Below are 19,997 nucleotides of genomic sequence, written 5' to 3'. Positions count from 1 at the left end.
GTAGCGGTAAACGTTTGCAAGATGTCTTCACGTAGAGGTAGACGATTGTAGCTGTTTCAGGCTGTTTCAAGACGTCTTCAAGACAACTTGTGTTTCATGGCGAGAAATGGCCGTTACAAAGAGAAAATCATTAAATAAACATTGCGGCGAGCATGGTTTGTTGAAATTGGACGCGTATAGAGTACATTGCACCTAAATCCCACACTGAAGCTCCGGCTTTCGAGCCCATGTCTGGTCGTGGTGAAAACATTTAATGCACCTATTTGTTGTTCGAAGGGCAGCCTCGATGAGCGGGGTCTTCGGTACAGGACTGCAATGGCGGACGCTGGTGCTGGCAAGAACGTTCGTGTGGACGGTGTTTTTCTCTGCGTGATTCGTGTGTTTGAGAACGCCTGGTCGTAACGAGTAGCCAGCATTGTTTCCGCTGCGAAATTCAGGGTGCGCTGTTCACGTCTACAACCGCAGACCCGAAGCAGGCTGAACTACGAAAGCAAGTGCGCCGTTTTTTTTTTTGTTGTTGTTGTTGTTGTTGTTTCGAAGCGAAGGCCAGGGCAGTGCTTGAAGACGGTATGATTTCGCGTGACGAATGCAACTGTCCGATGGTTTGACAGGCGCGGCCAGCGGCGTGCATAACCCGGTCCGTTTTGGCGATTTCGCGCTATCTCGGTGTCATCCCCGTGCGCCGATTTCATTATTTCCTCCGTTGCTTGAAGCGACCGTGGCGCGAGTTGAGAAAATTTCTTCGCCCAAGGCTGGGAGGATATTTGATGTGGTGGTGGCGTGTGAGAAAGGAGCCGGTTTTACCGTGCACCCAGGCATGTTGCGCACTTCTTGAAGAGTATGAGAGACGGTGAGGTGCTCCGGCGACAGTGTTCTGTGCGTTGAACGCACGAAGGTCGTCCATTTGAGCTCCTAATGAAGCGGAACAATTACGCACAGGGTCTGGGTGGAAACCATCGCGAGGTAAGTACGTGATAAAATTAGGTATGGTGGCGGCGACAAAGATCCCACCGATGATTTTCAAGTCTTTTCCTTTCGGTTAGGACAAAGCGGAAATTATAAGCAGAACAAGATTATGGAACGGCTACTTCGAAAGCAGCGCAGAGACAAGTGACAAAGACTGCTCTAGTTTGTCCCTGCATACGTTAACGTTTTAGTCTCTGCGCTTTTCTTGGAGTAGTCAAACTGTGTACCCAGCGTCAAGCTTTAGTGTCTGATCACGTAACACGCTTGGTCATTAGAGAATAGTCGAAGGCGACCAAGAAGAATTGGATCAATTTGGATGCCCGCAATTACCTGAGAAGCGATATTGCATGTACGCGTGCGTTCACCTCAACACTCGAAGTATAGCCCATGTTGAGGCTGAGAGGCCAGTATGGTTCGTCTCATCCATAAAGTACGCCGGCTACCTTCATTTGTGAACATTTTAAGCATGCGAATGTTTCAAACATGTGACGAGGTGCGAGGTGAAAGCTCCGGCGCCCATCGTCCCGGGGCCCACCTGGATGAAACGGGTTCTAGATTCGATACTGATTAGCCATATTATCGATAACTTCTTTGGGAATTCGTGGAATGAAGACAGACAGCCTTCAAGCACTGCCCTAGCCGTCGCTTCGAAACAGCGAAAGGAAAAAAAAAATACACGGCGCGCTTTTTTTTTTTTTTTTGTTTTGTCGTGCGGCCCAGCTGCTTCGGGTCTGCGGTTGTAGGAGACCAGCGCAGTCCCGATTTTCGAAGCGAGAACAATGCTAGCTACTCGGTAGGACGAGGCATTCGCAAACCCACGAATCACGCAGAAAAAACACGTACCGTTCACACGAACGTTCTTGCCAGCAGCACGCTGCAAACCACGTTGCGCGTCGGGAAACGCGCTGCTCGCGCGGCGGAGTGCAACCTCAAATAAGGCGTCGTCGCCGCCGCGCGGAAAGCCCTGTGAATACACCCTATAAAAACTGGCACCGACCAAGTTGCATATTGGGTGGGGAAGAAGAGGTGTTTGTGGTGCAAGTTTGGGAATGTGTGTGTCTGGAGCTGCCGCCATGACGTGGCGTCGGCGCGGGATAGGGAGTGGTGGGGTGGAGGTAGTATTGAGGGGTTCGTAGGATGGGATGCTGGAAGCTGATGCCTGGGAGTCACCCTGGATATATCTGTCTGTACACTTCTGACGCGCTGTGGGTCATTTCTCAGGCGAGCGCGCACGTGCGTGCTCATTTCAAGGAAGGGACATGGCCAGGGGTCCATACGATACGAATGAGAGGAAGCTTGGATGGATCGGAGTGTCGAATAATGTTGTTTGCTTGGATGGAGAATATGCTTGGGAGGCGGCTTGGGAGTTTGTTATAATTGTCGAGGTATCGTCGTCGTCAGCTTCCGCGTGCCGGGCGGTGCATGATGTGGGACACAGCCAAATTTGCTATGGCGGTTTCCGCGGCCACCCTGCTGGAATTGGTGCGTAGTACAGGGCATGTTGTGTGCGCATTGCCAGCAACAGCGTCGGTGTAAAGCACACGTGGGTCATGGCGGTACTGACGGGTTCGACTCGGGCGCGGCACCTGCCCTGGTTGATCTCCGCGTATATGAACATATTCTTGGGGAGCGGGGAAACTTGTAAACGTGCACGAATGGTAGGGGCGAGAGCCACAGGGTTGACCGGTTGCGGGTGGTGCTATAAGCTAACCAGCTTGTTGTGCCTCACTAATTTCCTCTATCGTGTTGTGGACACCCAGTTGAGGGAGACGTTGTGTAAAGTGTAGGTGGGAAGGTCCAGGGCAGCCTTGATTCCCGTACGTAAGATATAGTGTTGAGGCGCTGGAGTTTGGACCCAAGCGCCAAGTTTCGAGCCGATTCGAACGCAGCTAATTGTGGAAGGGGACGTGGTAGGCGCGGCGGCTGATGAGTAGGGATTGAACTATGCGCAGGGTGTGTTTCCTTGAGGCCGGCGCGTCGGTTGGAGATGCGACAGATCATGTGCGTGATTTGCGTGATTTGGGTTTGGAGGAAGTGAACTGTGTGCGTAGCGCGGCGTCTACTGTATACGGAGGCCTAGGACTCGGGATCGGGTTACGCAGGGGATCAAATTAGTGGAAAGGTAAACGGAAATTTCTGGCTGGGTTACATATGGTCGCATGCGAGGAGGTACCACAAGAAGCCCGGAATTCGCCGCTGCACAAGACAGGCCCAGCTAGAGCTCCCAGAGAGGCATAGTTCCGAACTCCATTTGCTGCCTCTTGCAATTTGGCCGTCTCATCCGCGTGTTGCCCACATGGTTCCATCGTTCGCATACAGCGCGTTGTAGAGGTCCGGGATTGCGTCGAGTAGAGGAAGCAACTTAGCAATGGCCAAATTGAAGAGGATCGGGGATAGAACTGAGCCTTGGGTCGTTCCTCTTCCAGTTATGGTTATATGTTTTATTTGATACTTTCAATTTTACTTGAAGCATGAGGTCCCATCTTACTGAAATAATAAACTAAGCAGGAAGTTCAGCCACCATCCTTCAGTACTTATTTATTTCCGCCGGAACGTTTTCCCCGACGTTGAAAGTTATAAACTCACCTCGGGCATAGCCTGCACACTAAACTTTATTACACCCTTTTTGGCCGAAAAGGGTGTAATAATCTTGTCCCATGGCGAACACATTTAAAAGGTGTTCTGACGAAAAAAAAAGGTGTACGGATGAAAAAAGGGGGTGTTCGTGGGAACACCCTAAAAAAATTGAAACATCCCCCTCGCGAAGGGCACGATCAAATGCAGAGCATTTCCGCGGGGGGCGCGCCTGCAAGTCGTATGGATTACGTATTGGTTGTTGTTGCTGTAATTGTTGTCTTCCAGCGTAGACATTGTCGATGAAGTCGATGGTGAAACGTGCCGTGAACCCCCTGCCGCGGCTATGACGCAACGTGGCGCGGCTATGACGCAACACAATCCAACATAATCCACTTTAATCCAATCCAAGCCAATCCAATCGAATCCAATCCAATGCCCCTCGCGAGAGAGTGTTATAGCGCCGAAATCGCGCCACCACACGAACGCGTGATGTTGACGTCACGATCACGCCACAGATGTTAGCGACCGGAGCGCGCGCGAACGACATATGTGGTTTAAGCGCGAACCGACCGCGGCGAGAGAGCGCGATGCGAGCGCCCCCACCTGTTCTTGCGCGCGAACCCACTGTTGCTCAGCGCGAACCCAACGCGGCGAGAGAGGGTGTTGCGCACGTCCCCACCTGTTGTGCGCCCGAACCGAACGCGGCGAGAGAGGGTGTTGCGAGCCGAGAGAGGGCGAGGAGGACGCGGGGAGGAGGGCGCACCTGTGGCCGACGGTTGAATGAGTCAAGGAATAAGGCGCGTTCGTAACGTTCCATTCTGTGTCGACTTTGTGGCGCAGTGGGTAGAGCACCATGTACCTTGCGTTCCGCCCGCAGAGTCGTGGGATCGAAACCTGGCGCCGGTAAGTATTATTAAATGCAGAGCATTTCAGTAACTCACGATGTCACCCGCGTTGTCCCGTCGTAGTCCGCACCGTCGTTGTCCGCACCCCTCCCCCTACACTATATAAAAGAAAATACTATCCGGCGCCAGGTTTCGATCCCTCGACCCTGCGGGCGGAACGCAATGTACATGGTGCTCTACCCACTGCGCCACAAAGCCGACACAGAATGGGACGCTACGAACGCGCCTTATATCGTTGACTCATTCAAATTACTGCTGACGAGCGCTCTCTCGTCAGCAGTTGCCACAAGTGCAACAACATTAACGTAACGCAAACTACTTAACGTCGTGCGCCCCCGGAAATGCTCTGCATTTGATGGTGCCCCTCGCGAGGGGGATGTTTATACAGGAACTCCTACTTCTAGCGGACTCCTGGCGCCCTCTTTCTGCCATTGTAGAGACTATGAGGCGGTCTTCGAAGGGCGCCAAATTTGAATTCTGCAAAATCTTCTTGCCGCACTACGCCGTCACGGCGCGGTTGAAAATTTCCTCTGTGGCGGGCGCGCACGGTATGGGAGTGTGTTGTTGGTTTCTTTTGTTGTTGTCTTCTCCCGACCTTCCGCAATGTTTGCCTTCCGGCTCAATTTTTTTTCTTCCAAAATGCCCTTTTCAGGGCCAACGACGTGAGGCATTAGCGGAGAACGCACTGCGCAGTCTGCCACCCCTGTATCCTTTCAAACTTCAACCGCAAAAACCGCAAATAAAATATTTTTTTTTATATAGTGTAGGGGGAGCGATGCGGACTACGACTACGGACGTCAACGCGGGTGACATCGTGAGTTACTGAAATGCTCTGCATTTAAAAAAGGGTGTAAGGTTGCTCAACACCCTAAAATAAGGGTGCGGCCAGGGCAGCAGCTACGCGTGGCAGTGTGAATCGGCGGAGCGCGCAGCATTCAACACAAACAGTCAACACGCACATGTTACACTTGGAACAAATGAATAGAGCAAGAAAACCAACGGGATGCAAGCCGTACAGCGAGTGCATACTTACTCAGTAATACATGTGCTCTTCTTGCTTTTACATCCCCAACTGCGGCAATATGGCCTCCCCCAGCTTAATAAATGTCATTCAATTCAATATTCAGCAGAGGAAAACCCCCCGATCGAGTCGGTGGGCTTGTCGCAAAAAACAAATATTTTAGCGCTAATTCTGGAACGATGAATTTTACTATGAGAATATACAAGTCAACACGCGGATTTGCAAAAACATTTTCTAACACGAGGTAGTTTTTATGTTCCATAACTTCTAGAATTTTATTAAATACCAAACAAATCTTCCCCGCCACCTCAACACCCTTTTCCCCAGAAGGGTGTAAAGCTACAGATTGGAGTGTTCGAAAAAAACGGGCGTAAAAAAATGGCATAAGAAAAGACCGCCAACTAAGAAAAAAGGTGAAGAGACCTCCAACTTTGGAGGCATTTTGTACCTGTTTACATGGGTGGACTGAACATTTTCTACAAGCGGGGGGTGTTTTGATCCTCACGATGTTTCAAGCAATATGAATTGACATAATTTATTACCAGTGAAGCTGTCTAAGCTTGAGCTAGTTTCGGTGGCGTTAGCAAAAAAATACAAAGAAAAAGGACTGCGGCACTTGTAAAGGGTGCACCACCGCAGATAGGGTATTATAACAGTGAAGTCGGCTTTCGAGCTTTGATTTTTGATTGAAGGGTTTTAACGCGCCGACGCAACGCAGGCGATGAGGCGCGCCGTAGTGGAGGGCTCCGGATTAATTTTGACCACCTGGGGATCTTTAACGTGCGCCGAAATCTCGTACACACAGGCGTTTTTGCTTTTTGCCTCCATCAGAAAAGCGGCCGCCGCGGCCGGGAATCGAACCCGCGACCTCGTGCTCAGCAGCGCAAGTGAGCACAAGAGGCGTATGCGTATCTCTTACTATACCATTTCAAAGGTACTAACTAGTCTTTTTTGGATTATAAAAGGCAAAAAAATGGCGCAGCTTGCATTAGTGGTGAAAGGCTGGAGAAACAGCATAGCTGGGGGTCGACCTAGTTTGTTTACCCCTTGGATCCCCTGGCATTGAGGGTGGGGGGGGGGACACTGGAAAAAAATATAGTGCAACATGCTTTTGATGTAGATGTTATAGAGCAACCTGGGCTTCGTGAAAGTTTGAAAAAAAAAAATCGAAGATGGTTTTTTTTCTTTAGTTGGCTTTCAAAATATACCAAAATGCGTCGTTACCTTGCTGTAGTGCAGGGCTTTCTTCTTATTGAACAGTGTTCACCACAAACTAAAATTGGCACGAAGATTGAACATGGGCTAAAATAAAATTTAAAAAATTCAATACCTAGCTTGTTTAGATTCCAAGAAAAAAACCCCACATTTGGGCAATTTTCAAAATTTTTTCCAATTTGGTAATTTTTATTAAACTGAATTCCCTCTGCAAACCAAACACGAATACGTCAAATCATTTGAGAGTATGCGAAGACTTTACATAAACGAACTATTGCTGCAGTATTTTTGTTTTACAGTGGTAGAAGTTTCAAATTTTCCGCGAACCGCCCAACGCGCCATTGACCCGAGCCAGCTTTGGGAGTTTGAGAAAGAATTCTTTTTTTTTCCACAAACTAACTTTACATATTTTTAACTTTTGCGAGTTGGTGGCCTGCTGGCAACGGGAAGGTGCTGCAGCACTGGCTCCTCCGGGAAAACTCGGACCTGAAAGGTGGACCAAGGACAGCTGTGGGCGAGATCTAACCTTCAAGCACCATGTGGCTTGACAGTAGCAAAGGCGAATCCAACAGTTTGAGCAGCCATTGCCGTGAGGCAAACCCCGAACATATGAAACGGTAGGCTGGGCCGTTCAATCTCTGTTGACAAAGCTGGTTGTCACAGGTCCAGAACCCAACGATGGCTAGGAGGTGAAGGGCTCAACCCAGCAGTTCGTTCCACTTGGGAGTAGCCACAATTTTCCGGAAAAATCTCCAGCCATGACGTGGAGGCTCGCAGCGCTCAAACCCAGTTACAGTCTCACAGGGAATGACACAATTAAGTAAACAGTAGGGAGGGGTTGTGATGTGGCTGCGCACCCCAGAGCAACAATGCTCAACAGCCATTCTTTCCACCGCGGTTCCAGCTCTGCCTACCTTAAGAGGCCAATGTTACCTTCCTACACATACAGGCCACCACGGCTTTGTCCCATGTGTGGAAAACGAGGATGCCATACAGGAGCACTAAGGCACTAAAAAGAGATGTGCCCAGAAGTTGTACTTGATTGATTACCCTCCCGTGACTGGCATGGCCGACGAACAGACTGCTTGCTGCACTGCGGATGGACCAGTGGCAACTCCAACCTTGCTCATCCTTGACAAGGAGACAAATAAAAACAAATGCTCAGCAAGAACTTTACTGAGCTCACAACCTTATATGAAGCTAATAATGAACTAAGAGCAAAGAAAAATGCTGCATGGCGACAACTTACACCATTCATTCTAGGCTGCATACTGTTGGCCGCATATGCCGTTTCGACAAAATCGAAGCATGGTCAAACGTCTGCTTCAGCCCCTTCTTCGAATTGAAGCTTAACATGGTTTACTATGCCCTTTCATGGAAGTAGTGCAGCAAAAGCCTAGGGCACACCCAGGTAGTTACGTTGTCGTCACTGGCTCGTTTTCCCAATGTGACAACTTGCCCAAGTTGCCAGCACTTGTTGGTGGATGTCAACGACGTTTTTCAAGTTACTGTTGGAGCCGTGTAACAAAGCCTCCGATGACATGCTTCGCTTGTGTTGATGAACGAAGTTTCCCAACTGTTTCTGCAGTATGGACGGGCCCCCAGCATTAAACATTTATTTCAGCGGTGAGAGCAACGTGGTGTCTTAAAATGCAACGATCCACCCTCCTGCACAAGAAAGAGCACATCAATTCAAAATGTTTCACCTGATGGCCTTTCAGATTTGTAAAAAACATGCCTAGAAAATTGTAAAAAAAGTGCTGTAAAAACGTACTCAGGTAATTCGAACAGTTTAGCCACCCACAAGCAGAGTCACTGGTGGAAGATCTCATCTTGATGGGACAACCTGCCATGGGAGAGCTGTACAGGCCAGAATCGCCAGACTTGGCACTGACTGACTCGGGTGAAGCAAAGTAAACTGCAAACATGAAAATAAATCAAGATTGGTGCCTGCACAAAATGGTTTTATGAAGGTTGGATTTTCGTTGTTCAGATTACACAACACTCCCATTATACGGAGTTTTCTCACAGTCCTGATGAACTCCTATAATCGCCACTCCACTGCACCAGATGGTATTGGGGGAGCCAAGTTCTTCATGCACAAGAGCTTTGCGCTGACTTCCATTCCACTTTTGTTTGTTGAGAGTTTGTCGAAGTGCAGGTATTGCAGGGGGTGTGATTACAACTTTTTGTACAAACTAGTGTTTAGAGAGAGGTACAGGAAGGGATTGATTAATACAAAGTGCAGCTTATAGCCTGCAGAGCATATGCCTTGGGTTTGCATCTCACAGTACTGTACAAAAAGCAAGCTGACACTCATCACCATTACCACTGCAGATAGTCATTACCTGGCAAGATGTGCTGCAGCATGTTGGTGACAAACATAAATTCAAAGCTTGGCGAGTTGCTACGCATTAAGATTCGTGCAAGATACCCTCCTCTAAATTATGATATTTCATAAAATATTTAGTGCCAAATCCCAGTTGAGACAGTCTGGTTCAACGTGTGCCCACCTTCTGTTTGCAGGCTGTGCAACTTATACCGAACGCACATTTGTGGGCAACACATTCACAGCATTTACCATACTTGTGACTTCCAACCTTTGCGAGGAGCCACCACTACACAACACTTAATTGTCTCTTACCCAAGACACCTAGATGTTCACACCACAGAAAAGCATCACAAGCACACACATGAAAGCAAATAAGTACGAAAATAGTAAGGCCCTTGCATGTCATCTGCCGGTGGCCCCTAGCAACTGAGGCGGGCCTTTATTCTCACAAGATATACAAAAAAAATAGTCACATATGAATCTCGTCCTCTTTAAAGCTAGGACATAAGCCACTGAGTACAGCTTTTTAGTTTGCTCGCCAAGCTTAGCAAGTGCAATTCTGGGACACTGTAAGGCCAGAACTCAACGAATGTAGAGTGTCCACTGCCCTCACTTGTCCCATGGGGTAACCTTGCGGTCTTGCCAGACAAACTCTCCCTTTGGTGATTCGATGCCCGGGGGCAACAGAGCCAAGTATGTCGGGGCATCAGCACCTGCATTGGAGTGTGTGGAAAGAGAAAAGCGCAAGAATTAAAGAGCCAAGCAAAAACCTCAGTTCAGACATCGCTGATAGCTGCATTGTGCTGTTCAATCAGGATGTTGGAATGTACAGTTAAACCTCGTTATAACGAAGTTGAAGGGGTAGTCATAATTACTTCGTTCTTACTGTTACCGCGTTATAGCCAATGTCCCTTTCTGCCGACCATTTACATGCGAGAGGATGTGCTCACCACCGAAACTCACAGCACCCCGCAAAAACAAGAAAAACAAGCGAAAGAAACAGCAAAGAATCGTTAGTCTATTCACACCAAAAGGGCTCATGCATGATCATTCGACAGCACACGAGCTGGCGGCTCACTATGCAGCGAAACAGTCCCTGATTCAGCTGCAGCCGCGATTTCGAGTCTGTCCTCGCCGTCATCGTAAGGGCCAAAGAAGCGGTACTGCAGGCCTGCTGAATACCGGCAGAGTGCTTAAAGGAACACCCAGGCACCCTATTGGGAGCCCGAGAGACGCGTACCCTCACGCGTGCGTCCGGGCGCTTGCATCCATTTTAGCACGCTGGAGTTAGTGGACCCCGGCTAGAGCAGGTATTGAATTACCGCATCCGTGATGCGACGTAAACCGTTGCGCGCTATAAGACCTTGACCTGAAAGGTACCTAAATGACGACGCCTGCCAACTGCAGCTTAGCAAGGTCCACGGCAATAGCTACTTTACTTTTATGACATCTGTAAGGCTTTGAAGAGACCATAAAGCTCAGAAGGAAAGCAAATAAAAAACAGTGTGCACATCAGGCCCACAAACAAGCTACAATGCTCAATTCCATCAGCCAGGAATTTGAAGCCTTTTGTGAATTCTGAACTGGTCAGACCAGCTAACAGCTGAGTTTGCTACTACTTGAGACTTAATCAGCTATAGCAGAACATATATGCTCCTTGCTTATAATACCTAACAATATCATGATTTTAACTTTGACAATAAAAAAAAAACAGCTTCTCTTGTGTTGGAATAAGCGTGTCCAAGGATGAAGCACTTGTCAAGAAGCAGACAAAAACCCCAGATGAAAAACAAATGAAAACACAAGATGAAAAAACAACCCGCAAGAGAGTTGGTTACCCAGCGAACCCGTTAGTGATTGTATGTTTAGCGACTGCACAAACACTTTAGTGCTGTACTACTCATTCCCTTGAGTGTGGCTGTGACGTGCGTCTGGGCAAGTGCGTTATTTTAGGGAAATTTCATATGAACGACACGGTGGGTGTGAGCATTCCACACACAACAAAGCAGAGATAGGCATAAATGCACCATCCTGGTCATTATTCAGAAATAAGATTATTTTTGATAACAGGTGCCATAAAAAAAAGCAGCTTATACCGCAAGGCATAGTTTATTCATTGTTTATAATGCTTTGTGACATACATATTGCCTTTGGTAAGAAAAATAAACCTTGGTTGTTAGTTCAGTACTGTGTTTGTCAGCTTATCGATGGTACCATCTCTGCAAATTTTTTTAGCACCAGTACATACAAAACTAAATCATTTCCTCACAATCGTGGAATTTGATGGACAGCATCTTGCCTCTTAGGATCTTGCCTGTTAGGACAGAGTCATGTTTACTACAAATGCATAATCAGGTACATGGAGGTTATTGCCTGCATCATTGGACATTTATGGCCTTGTTTCGAAATTAGGTTTTGTTATAATGTTATAATTAGAGGCCTGATATTTAGGCAGTAAAAAAGCGTGTTTTAGGTGCCAAAAAAAGCTAGGCAAAACAGCGTTTTAGGCCTCTGATGTTGTAAATATAGGCAACATCACTTCTTACATAAATGCTAATAATTTCAAACAAAGACGTGCGTGACCAGTATCTACGACAGGAAAACTAAAATTTTATTGTCTATGATGGCCCAAAGATGCCAACAGTTGAACGTAGCCATTCAACTGTCCCAAAGATTTGCTGGACTAATGGTCATCCACTAGCTTAATTCAACAAACGCACTGTAAACATTCAAGTTCAATGGCCACTGTCGCTTGCTTGAGCGACGCATATAGTGAAACAGGCATGAAAAAGAATACTTGGAAGCTGGGAATACTAATTAAAAAGTGCTACTCTGCCTGACGCCATTACATTATGACATAACAAAAACAGACACAAATAAATGCAAGAGAGATGACAACTTATCAAGAAATTAACATGACCATACATGAGGACTGTTAATTACAACTCAACCAATTTTTTCACATACAATAATATTATCCGAATTCTACAGGCAAGACACATTCCAACACTGCCAAATACACTTGCGCACATTTGAAGAGCATTTTATCAGAAAATGTTCAGCAGCCAAACCAAATTTTTGATGGAAAAGCGCACCTTAAAGCCAGTCGGCAGCGTAAATTTTAAGGCTTAAGGAAATGCAGCTGCGCAGGGACGTTTCACTGTTGGCTCTTTCATGTAGGAGTGATCTGTTAACAAAGGCATGTTCGATGCTTAACCGTTGCGTTGAAAATAGAGTTGAATTTGCGTCTGACTCTAGAAATGAAGATGTGACTGCATATACAGTAGACTCGCAATAATTCTAACTCGGATAATTCATTTTGGTTAATTCAAAAACATTTCAAAATTTTGGTTGGCCCGCTATGATTTCCATGTATTTTCAAGCCGCTTAATTCAAACTGCTCCATTGTGTAACTTCGGGTAATTTGTACTTTTTGCTTCTCCTTGCGGGAAAATATCTGCTGAATTTGCCACTTCTAGCTGCACATTTGCATCCTTTCAGCCTGTTGTTAGGATTCGCAAGTTCTTGATCAGTACAAAAAACTCTCGCAGTGAACTGGCTGCCCTTTATGCCATCGAAAATTTTGTTTTGAACTCTCATGCAAAGGCAAAGCAGTCATCCATTTGCGATTTTTTTTTTCAAAGCGTGAATAGCACTCCAGCATTGGGTGTGAATATTGCATTATTAAATATATGTGAATGTTTCATTACAAAAAAAGTTAATAGGTTGCCCTGAGTCATATTTATGAGAACTTTTGATAATTCAAACAAGGTCCCTTCGAGTTTGAACTAGAGCGGGTCTACTGTACTTGAAGAAATCTATTTGGCAAGCACGTGGAATGTAGCCTAAGAATCACTGCAAAAATTGTGGAAACAGTAGCAAACTATACCATCCCCTGATTATTGTATTCAAAATTGTGCTTCATGTCCCTGAGCATGAGTGTCCCATTTCACTGCTGCTAGCTGTTGTTTTCTGGGAGTTGGCTGAACTAGAGGACTGGGTTTACACCCTTGAGTTCAGAACAGTCAATGTTGTCCGGCAACATGAATAACGATCTCAAAATGCCCTCGGAAGCAAAACTTGAGGCTGTAGGAAGCAGGCGTGAAGCGGATGCGGCTTCCCACATTTATTTAGGTCGCGTAGGCCCGGCCAGAACGAGGGGCCGCCCAGCTGCTAAGTCGCGTTCCAACTGTGTCGCGTGGAACTGCCCACGTGCCAGTCCACTCCGCTGATGATGATCATGGTGCTGATGGGGACAATGGCGATAGTGTTGCTACAAGGCTGAACAGTGTTAATATACGCCCCAATCTTGAAAACAGGCATTTATAAGCATTTATAGGCATTTAGGCACAAACACCAAAATAGGGATTCATCGGCACTATAAAAACGCCATCAAAGCCCTTCTTAACCTCTAATCCATGCTCATATATCAAAGTGGGGAGATAGGAGCGCGAGGAACAAAAAAAGCATTTGCCTAAAATCCGGTCTCTATTTACAATGTTGCAGTATCTGCGTACAGCTCCACAGTAAAATGGTTTGAAAGTGCACGAGGTGTGCAGTACATGGCCAGCTTGTCATTCACAAGAGGCTGGGCTTGCACCACAGAGTTGTGTATCGGCACAATGCCTTTCCTGCCTTGACGCCGATAGATATGAGCAAAATAGGAGGACTATCACACTGCTTTGCAAAATGTGGACAGCTGAAGCTAGTAGGACAAAGAAAAGGACAAAATCACGTGCCGTAGAAAGCACACTAGCTGTGCTTTCTGAACATACTATGCAAATAAAAACTGAGCGTACAGCCGTGCTTTTGCTGCACTTGTCACTTTGGGGGGAGGGGGGAAGAGGGAAGCTTAGGAAGAGTTGCTCACCTTGGTCAGGTGTCAAGGGCCCCTTGTGGCTGCTCATGTCAGTGTCCACGTAACCTGGGTGCACCTTTTGGGGGCAAAGTTCAGGAACCCCCGTGAAAGGTGTGAATTGAATAAACACAAGTGCCTCAAATTTGTCATCTGAAACCATTAGCCCATGCACGATAAGTGCTACTGCTATACTCGGTGACAACTTAAGAACGGCACCGCAAGTTGCCGCTGTGCCTTATCACCGTAGCCGGATGTTTCTCCGCGCGGCGCAAGTAGGGCGTTACTGGGAATATTTTGAACATGGCATGAGCCGTTCCCATGATTTTTTGGACTTAATATGCTTATAAACGACTCCAGTGGCGACAAACAGACTGCGTGAGACAAGGCAGACGATATCACACATTCATAGCAAACCCCTTTCAAAACGCCCGCGCACTGACGTCACGGCTCCGGCGCTTTGGCGGAGTGATACACTACATGAGGTGGTGCCGTTCTCGAGTTGTAACCAAGTATAGTTCACTGGTTTCAGCACGGACTGCGCAAAAGGCAAGAGATTTATTTTCATGCATACAAATTTTTAAAGGCAAAAGATTTAGCTTATGTTTCTGAACTTTCCCTATGTCTATTAAATTAGTGAGCCCATGAGGAAGCATGATGCAAGCCTGCTCAAATTGGCTCGTGCCATTGCAAATTTGAAAGGGCTGAAGAAGAAATGTGACTCCATCCCTGTATGGCTCTCATAACAGGCAAGACACTATAAAAATCAGAAGGGACACAGGAAACTTGGATTGACCATTCTTGCATCACAACATGAGATGACAGGTGGGCCCGAATTGCCAAAGTACAGATAATATTGTCATGGGACACATGACGGGCAATGCCCCAAACTGCTATAAATTCACACAAGACGACGAGGACGACAAAGAAGTAGCAAGGTCCTTGTGCAGCCTATCTTATAGCCGCCATGCATATTCTGTAAATACGTCCATCGCATCTCTTCGTTAATAAACTTCTTCCCATCAACCATGAATCGCCTCATCAATTCTGCCGCCACATAACAATATAAACACTGGGCTTCACCATCGAAAGCAAGCACAGAAGCTATGGTCACACTGTGTATTATACGGGAGGAAAATCTAGTGAAGTGGCTTTACCAGATCAAACAGAAATAGTCAATTAAGACGTTTTTGCCAGATTGCATCCACTTAGTAATCATACTAAGGTGTGTGCCCTTCAGCGCAAGCAAAAGGGCACACCATCCAACCATCCAGAGTATAGCTAGACGGCAGGCTTTAAAGGGACCCTGCAACACTCTTTGAGCAGTGCAAGTAAACCTGCGCAACGTTTAGATTACACTGCCAGGAATACCTCAGCTAAATATTACACGTGCACGTGAAGCGGTGAGCGCGCAAATCGATGTGAAAGACGCGGAAAAACAAACCGCTCTCTCTTCAGTTGTCCTCATTATGCATCCCCTGAGGGACGTCACATAGGCCATGGCTGCCCGATCGGCTGCCACTGGTCAACTTCGCGGGTAGATTCTCCCATTTCCGTCGTCGTCATCGCTGTGTACGAACGTCTTCTATGCCTGAAACTGTAGGCACAGTTTTGCCGTTTCTTTTGTGTTTTGAGTGCGCGCGGAGTTTGAGTGATGAGCTCAATACTTCCCTTTCAACGGGACCACTCGACTACAAACGTTTATTGCTTCAAAAACGCCCTACCAGCCCGAGCGCTCACTTGCGAGCAGGCACCAATGCCTGCTTTTTTGTGGCACCAGACCGGAAATAGGCCCCTCCGCGTTGCGGAAAAAAGGAGAAAGCTACCCGGCATGTGATATATCGAAGGCTGCCGAAAAGAACGCCGCGAGCCGCCCCCCTCTCCGGGAGAGAGCGCGCAGCTTTCGTCGCGTTGCCCGCGGTCGAGTTGAGAGGGAACGATTATGCACGATTTCTCATCGCGCGTAGTTTCGTTAATTGTGAACGGATTTTCATAATTCTTGCGGGAGGAGATTTCTCGGACAATAGACTTTATTCCCAAAATACATTACTAGTAGTCGATGGCAGGTGTTGCAGGGTCCCTTTAAACTCACAAAACACTGCGTGCATAGTCTTTGCTTTCACTTGTAACCGGAGCCATTTTCTTTCGCCATTCCGCTGCCGAAGGCAGTTCCGACATGTGTCTCGGCGACAGCTTCTGCCTTAGCACGCCAATCCTCATGCTTAGCGACAGAAACCTCGCATATTGCGCCAATAAAAACGAGCGGGCCTATGGCGGCAGTTTCAAATAATACTTCAGAAGGACTAAGGTCCTCAGGTTCCCCCTGAATGTGCTACCTGAGGGGCTTTCGGCCTACCATCGCAGTGGACATCCGATGACAGCTTTCACTGGCAACGTGAATGACGTCTTCTAGCGTAATTCTTGCCCATATTATCATCTCCTTGCCCACATATAAAACTTCTTTTTGCCAAGAGTGCCATTCTGGTAGGAGGTGACACAAGTAGCTGTGGTGGCCTGCATCCATTTTTGACCACTGCCAGGACCATGTCGCTGCTTGCAGAGCCACACAGGTTAAGTGACATCACGACCTTCATGACCACCTTCTCTACGTCGGAAAAACCCGGCTATGTCATCCAGTTTTGTTTCATAAGGGGGGCATTATGCTGACGTTCATTTGCTGAGCGCTGTTTCCTGAGCTGCTCCATTAGAGCAATAAACAGAAACAAATTTAAAATACGTTTTCTGGATCATAGGCTGACTATACTTCAGCAAGGGTATTCTGGTGATTAAATAAAGCAAACTGTATAATAACATTAGACCCAAAAATTGGTGTCAGTACCCCCGTAGGAACAACTGCAAAGGTGTCACACTATCTTTTGATAGCCTCTCAGTTTTTACAATTCTGTCCTTCATTTTTTCATGATAACTGTCCACTTTCCATTAGTTCATGCACAGCGTATACTGGTTACCATGCTTGGACAGCGTTAAATTTTGCTCTGCAACATGCAAGCATGTCGTTATAGCTGACATCAGCTTACCACCATGGATGGTTTAAGAGAAACCGTACTTTATACTACGAATGTGCTTTTCTAATGAAAAATACATGTTCATATGTCAGAAAAAAATAGAACGCCTCCTTGCTGAGCAGTTTAATCTGGCAAGCTAATTATGCTCTGTTCACAATTGACGTCAGCGTCCTTTCAAGAAAGACACGCCGATTGCTGGACAAGAAGAGCAGCGGCTGTGGCCACTCACAGCGTTCACAACCAGGTCCTCGCGGGGGTCTGCATCAAACTGGCGCTGCTGGATGAAGCTCAGAACGGTGACGCCAACCTTTGACGCATTGTAGGCAGACTGTCCCCACCCTTTCTCCTTGTTCTTGCCCTCCTTGGCTGCCCTGTTGAGTTACAGTCAAGGGTGAACCAAAGGCGGCGAGTAGCAGTGGACACCAACAAGCAGTGGCAATCGTGCTACCAAAATCAAGAGAATAGCAGCTTGTAAAGAGCTAAAAATGAAACTCTCACACCACTTGAGGCTCTTTTATCAAGCACGGTGCTGGATCCACACAATCTCTGACCACTCTTTTCACCTTTAAAAGGAGTGTTGGCAAGCTTTTGTAGATCTTATTGCCAGTGAGGTATCTTAATACAGTGCACTTCTCACTGGGACGATCACTAGCTTCAAAGTGAAGTGACAACTCACAACTCTTCTCACAATGTTCTCACAATAGCCCCAGTAAAGCGGCGGAGAATTTTGATTACAGCTTCTCGTGTGCACCCAACCACCATTTTCATTTTCACCCTTGACACTGCGGAAAATTTTATTTTGTCATACTTCACCTCCATCCACAGTGTACAATCGGTACTGGTCCATCCACAACTGGTAACGGTCAATGAAGCTTTACCCCAAAGTGTGACGTCTTTTATGTTTAGTCTTAACAAAAGGTAACCATTAAATTCGACCCTACGACATGTCAAGCAACGTCGTACTCACTGCACGTCAAGCTGAGTGTAGTGGTTGACGACGTTGGACTTCAAAATGGGACGCTAGGCCTATATTTGGCCGTTGCATATTGCGCCCCCATCAATCATCAACCTTTGCGCAAGCAAGTTATAAACTGGAAAGTACGGAAAGCTTCACTGAAAGTTTGTTTTCACATGGGTGTAACTGACAGAGGTAAACTAATTGTGGTTTCCACCGAAAGGAACCTGGGTAACAAAAATAAATCAGGACCTACTTCTACAGCCATTTAAACAATCTTTGCAGCATTTATGTTCACACAGCTCTAAAACTCTTATAAAATACAAACATAAACATTTAGTTGTGTTAATGTCCCTTCAAAAATTTAACCATCATTGTTTTATGCACTGCAGGCCTCACAGATTGCAGCCACTTACCTTTTCCTGCGTTAAAAGAGTGTTGCGATGGCCTGCAATTGCACGTAAACAAGGCAACAGAGGCTGCATGCCACAAAACCTGCACCGTGACGTTTGTGCCTCCTGGGCACAGCAAAAAAATTCCCCCGCATTTCCCCGAGGGGGAGAATGTGAAAGTGCGAATGCACGGTTGTCGGCCCGCTTGCGGCGCTTGCGCTCGGCCCCCGCAGCCCACCGCCTCGCCGCCTTCTCTTCCATCTCTTCCATCGGGTTTGTAGTATCACGTGTACACCACGCAGTTATCAAGCCGCTATAACGCCGCTGAGTCGCCAACGCACGCCGCTGACGACGTAGTTTGAATGCGTTAAAGATATAAGGTGCGTCACTAACACTGATATCAGCGTCGCGTCCGTGGCTTGGTCGGTAGAGCGTCGCGCTGCGGCCGCAAAGTCCTCGGATCGAAACCTGGCGCCGGATGCTGTTTCTTTTTTAAATATAGAGGAGCACTGCGGACGCCGGCGGTGGATGGTTTGGGGTCGCTTATAAAGTGCATTCGCACTTAAAATAATGGACAGGGCCAGAGGACATTAGTGAGAGAAAGCTGTGTCACACGCTCAAGGCAGTCAACTGGAGCAATCGAGCTACTCACTGCACAAACTCGTTCATGAGACCGCAGAGTTCATCCAAAGTGATCTTGGGGTTGTTCAACTTCTTCTTCAGCTCCTCTCCAGGAATCTTATTCAGCATGCCACACAAGCTGCTCAAATTGACCACCCTGCGAGAAACAAAAAGCACTTGCACGTGTCTAAAAGATGCAGTGTTTAGGAGGAAATGTTGACATGGTTACTTGATCTTTATTGTTTTGTTTTAATGAGCCCTACTAATAAAAATTATCCCTCACTGCACACCAGAGTCCGTAAAAAAAAAACTCAGAGTGAGACAAAACTCTGCCCCAAGCGCAGTTTTTCGACGACTGTAGTGAAAAATACGGCACATGGTCTGACTAGTATGCCACCGAGAAAGATGACATTGTTGGCCAGTCAGGGGTGGAACAGGGTCCATGGGTTTGGGAGCAGACCTGGGAGCTGGCAAAAGTGCCTTTTGTAGCAGGCTTGGAGCAGCCAGAAATGCATTTTTGGAGCAGGTTTGGAGCAGCCAGAATTGCTATTTGGAGGAGATGTAACACCATTTCACAGCATTATGGTGCCTCCCTAATCTTCGTACAGGCCGCTGTACAAGTCCCCTGCGAAGTACCTAGCCTCTCTACTATTCTCAGGCATTCTACCATGCACTAGAACCTACTATCAACCAGGAACGCAGCTCTTGTACTATATCTGGAGGTTTACAAACGCGGAGTAATCTACCTTCGGCCCCAGCGAGTTGGTTCCATTATTACTGTTGGAAGGCCAAACCTCACACGGTGAGTCGAAAGACATCAGATAACAGGCCTTGCTTCGAGTCCAGCAAACAGCAGTGTTTATGCGACCCCACGGCGGCATTCCGTAAAACAAGGTGTTCGCTTGCATTGTTTCTATCAAACAGTGGTTTCAGTGCGTGCAAAGGCAAACATAGCTTTTTCTTCACCCGTCACAGGGATGCAAGTCTATGAACTTATGCCGCAGACAACGTACCTAACTAGAGCTTGTCAGAAGGCCCTATTAATATTAGACCATCCGCCACTAAGCAAATAAAGCTGACCCCAAAGTTGAATTGAATTTACTTTATTTGAAGTTTATTTGTTCTTTTCTGA

General features: G+C 47.0%; 1 protein-coding gene across 1 annotated transcript in view; it reads right to left on the bottom strand.

The window, feature by feature from the left end:
* Nucleotides 1-19,997, bottom strand: part of LOC144169777 (carbonyl reductase [NADPH] 1-like) — a 55,542-nt gene that overhangs the window by 11,432 nt on the left and 24,113 nt on the right. Inside the window, exons 5-8 of the mRNA XM_077699111.1 lie at nt 18,897-19,022; nt 17,127-17,268; nt 13,887-13,950; nt 8,459-9,729 (exon numbers count right to left, since the gene is read on the bottom strand). Of these exons, the coding sequence (XP_077555237.1) occupies nt 9,626-9,729; nt 13,887-13,950; nt 17,127-17,268; nt 18,897-19,022 (436 nt within the window). The 3' untranslated portion in view covers nt 8,459-9,625. The remainder of the gene's footprint in view (nt 1-8,458; nt 9,730-13,886; nt 13,951-17,126; nt 17,269-18,896; nt 19,023-19,997) is intronic.

This window comes from Haemaphysalis longicornis, unplaced genomic scaffold (assembly GCF_048455015.1).
Source record: "Haemaphysalis longicornis isolate Haplotype H1 unplaced genomic scaffold, Haemaphysalis longicornis Haplotype H1 scaffold_2, whole genome shotgun sequence".
NCBI classification, from domain to species: domain Eukaryota; kingdom Metazoa; phylum Arthropoda; class Arachnida; order Ixodida; family Ixodidae; genus Haemaphysalis; species Haemaphysalis longicornis.
Note: the sequence above shows the minus strand (reverse complement) of the source record. Positions and strands in the feature narration are given on the sequence as shown.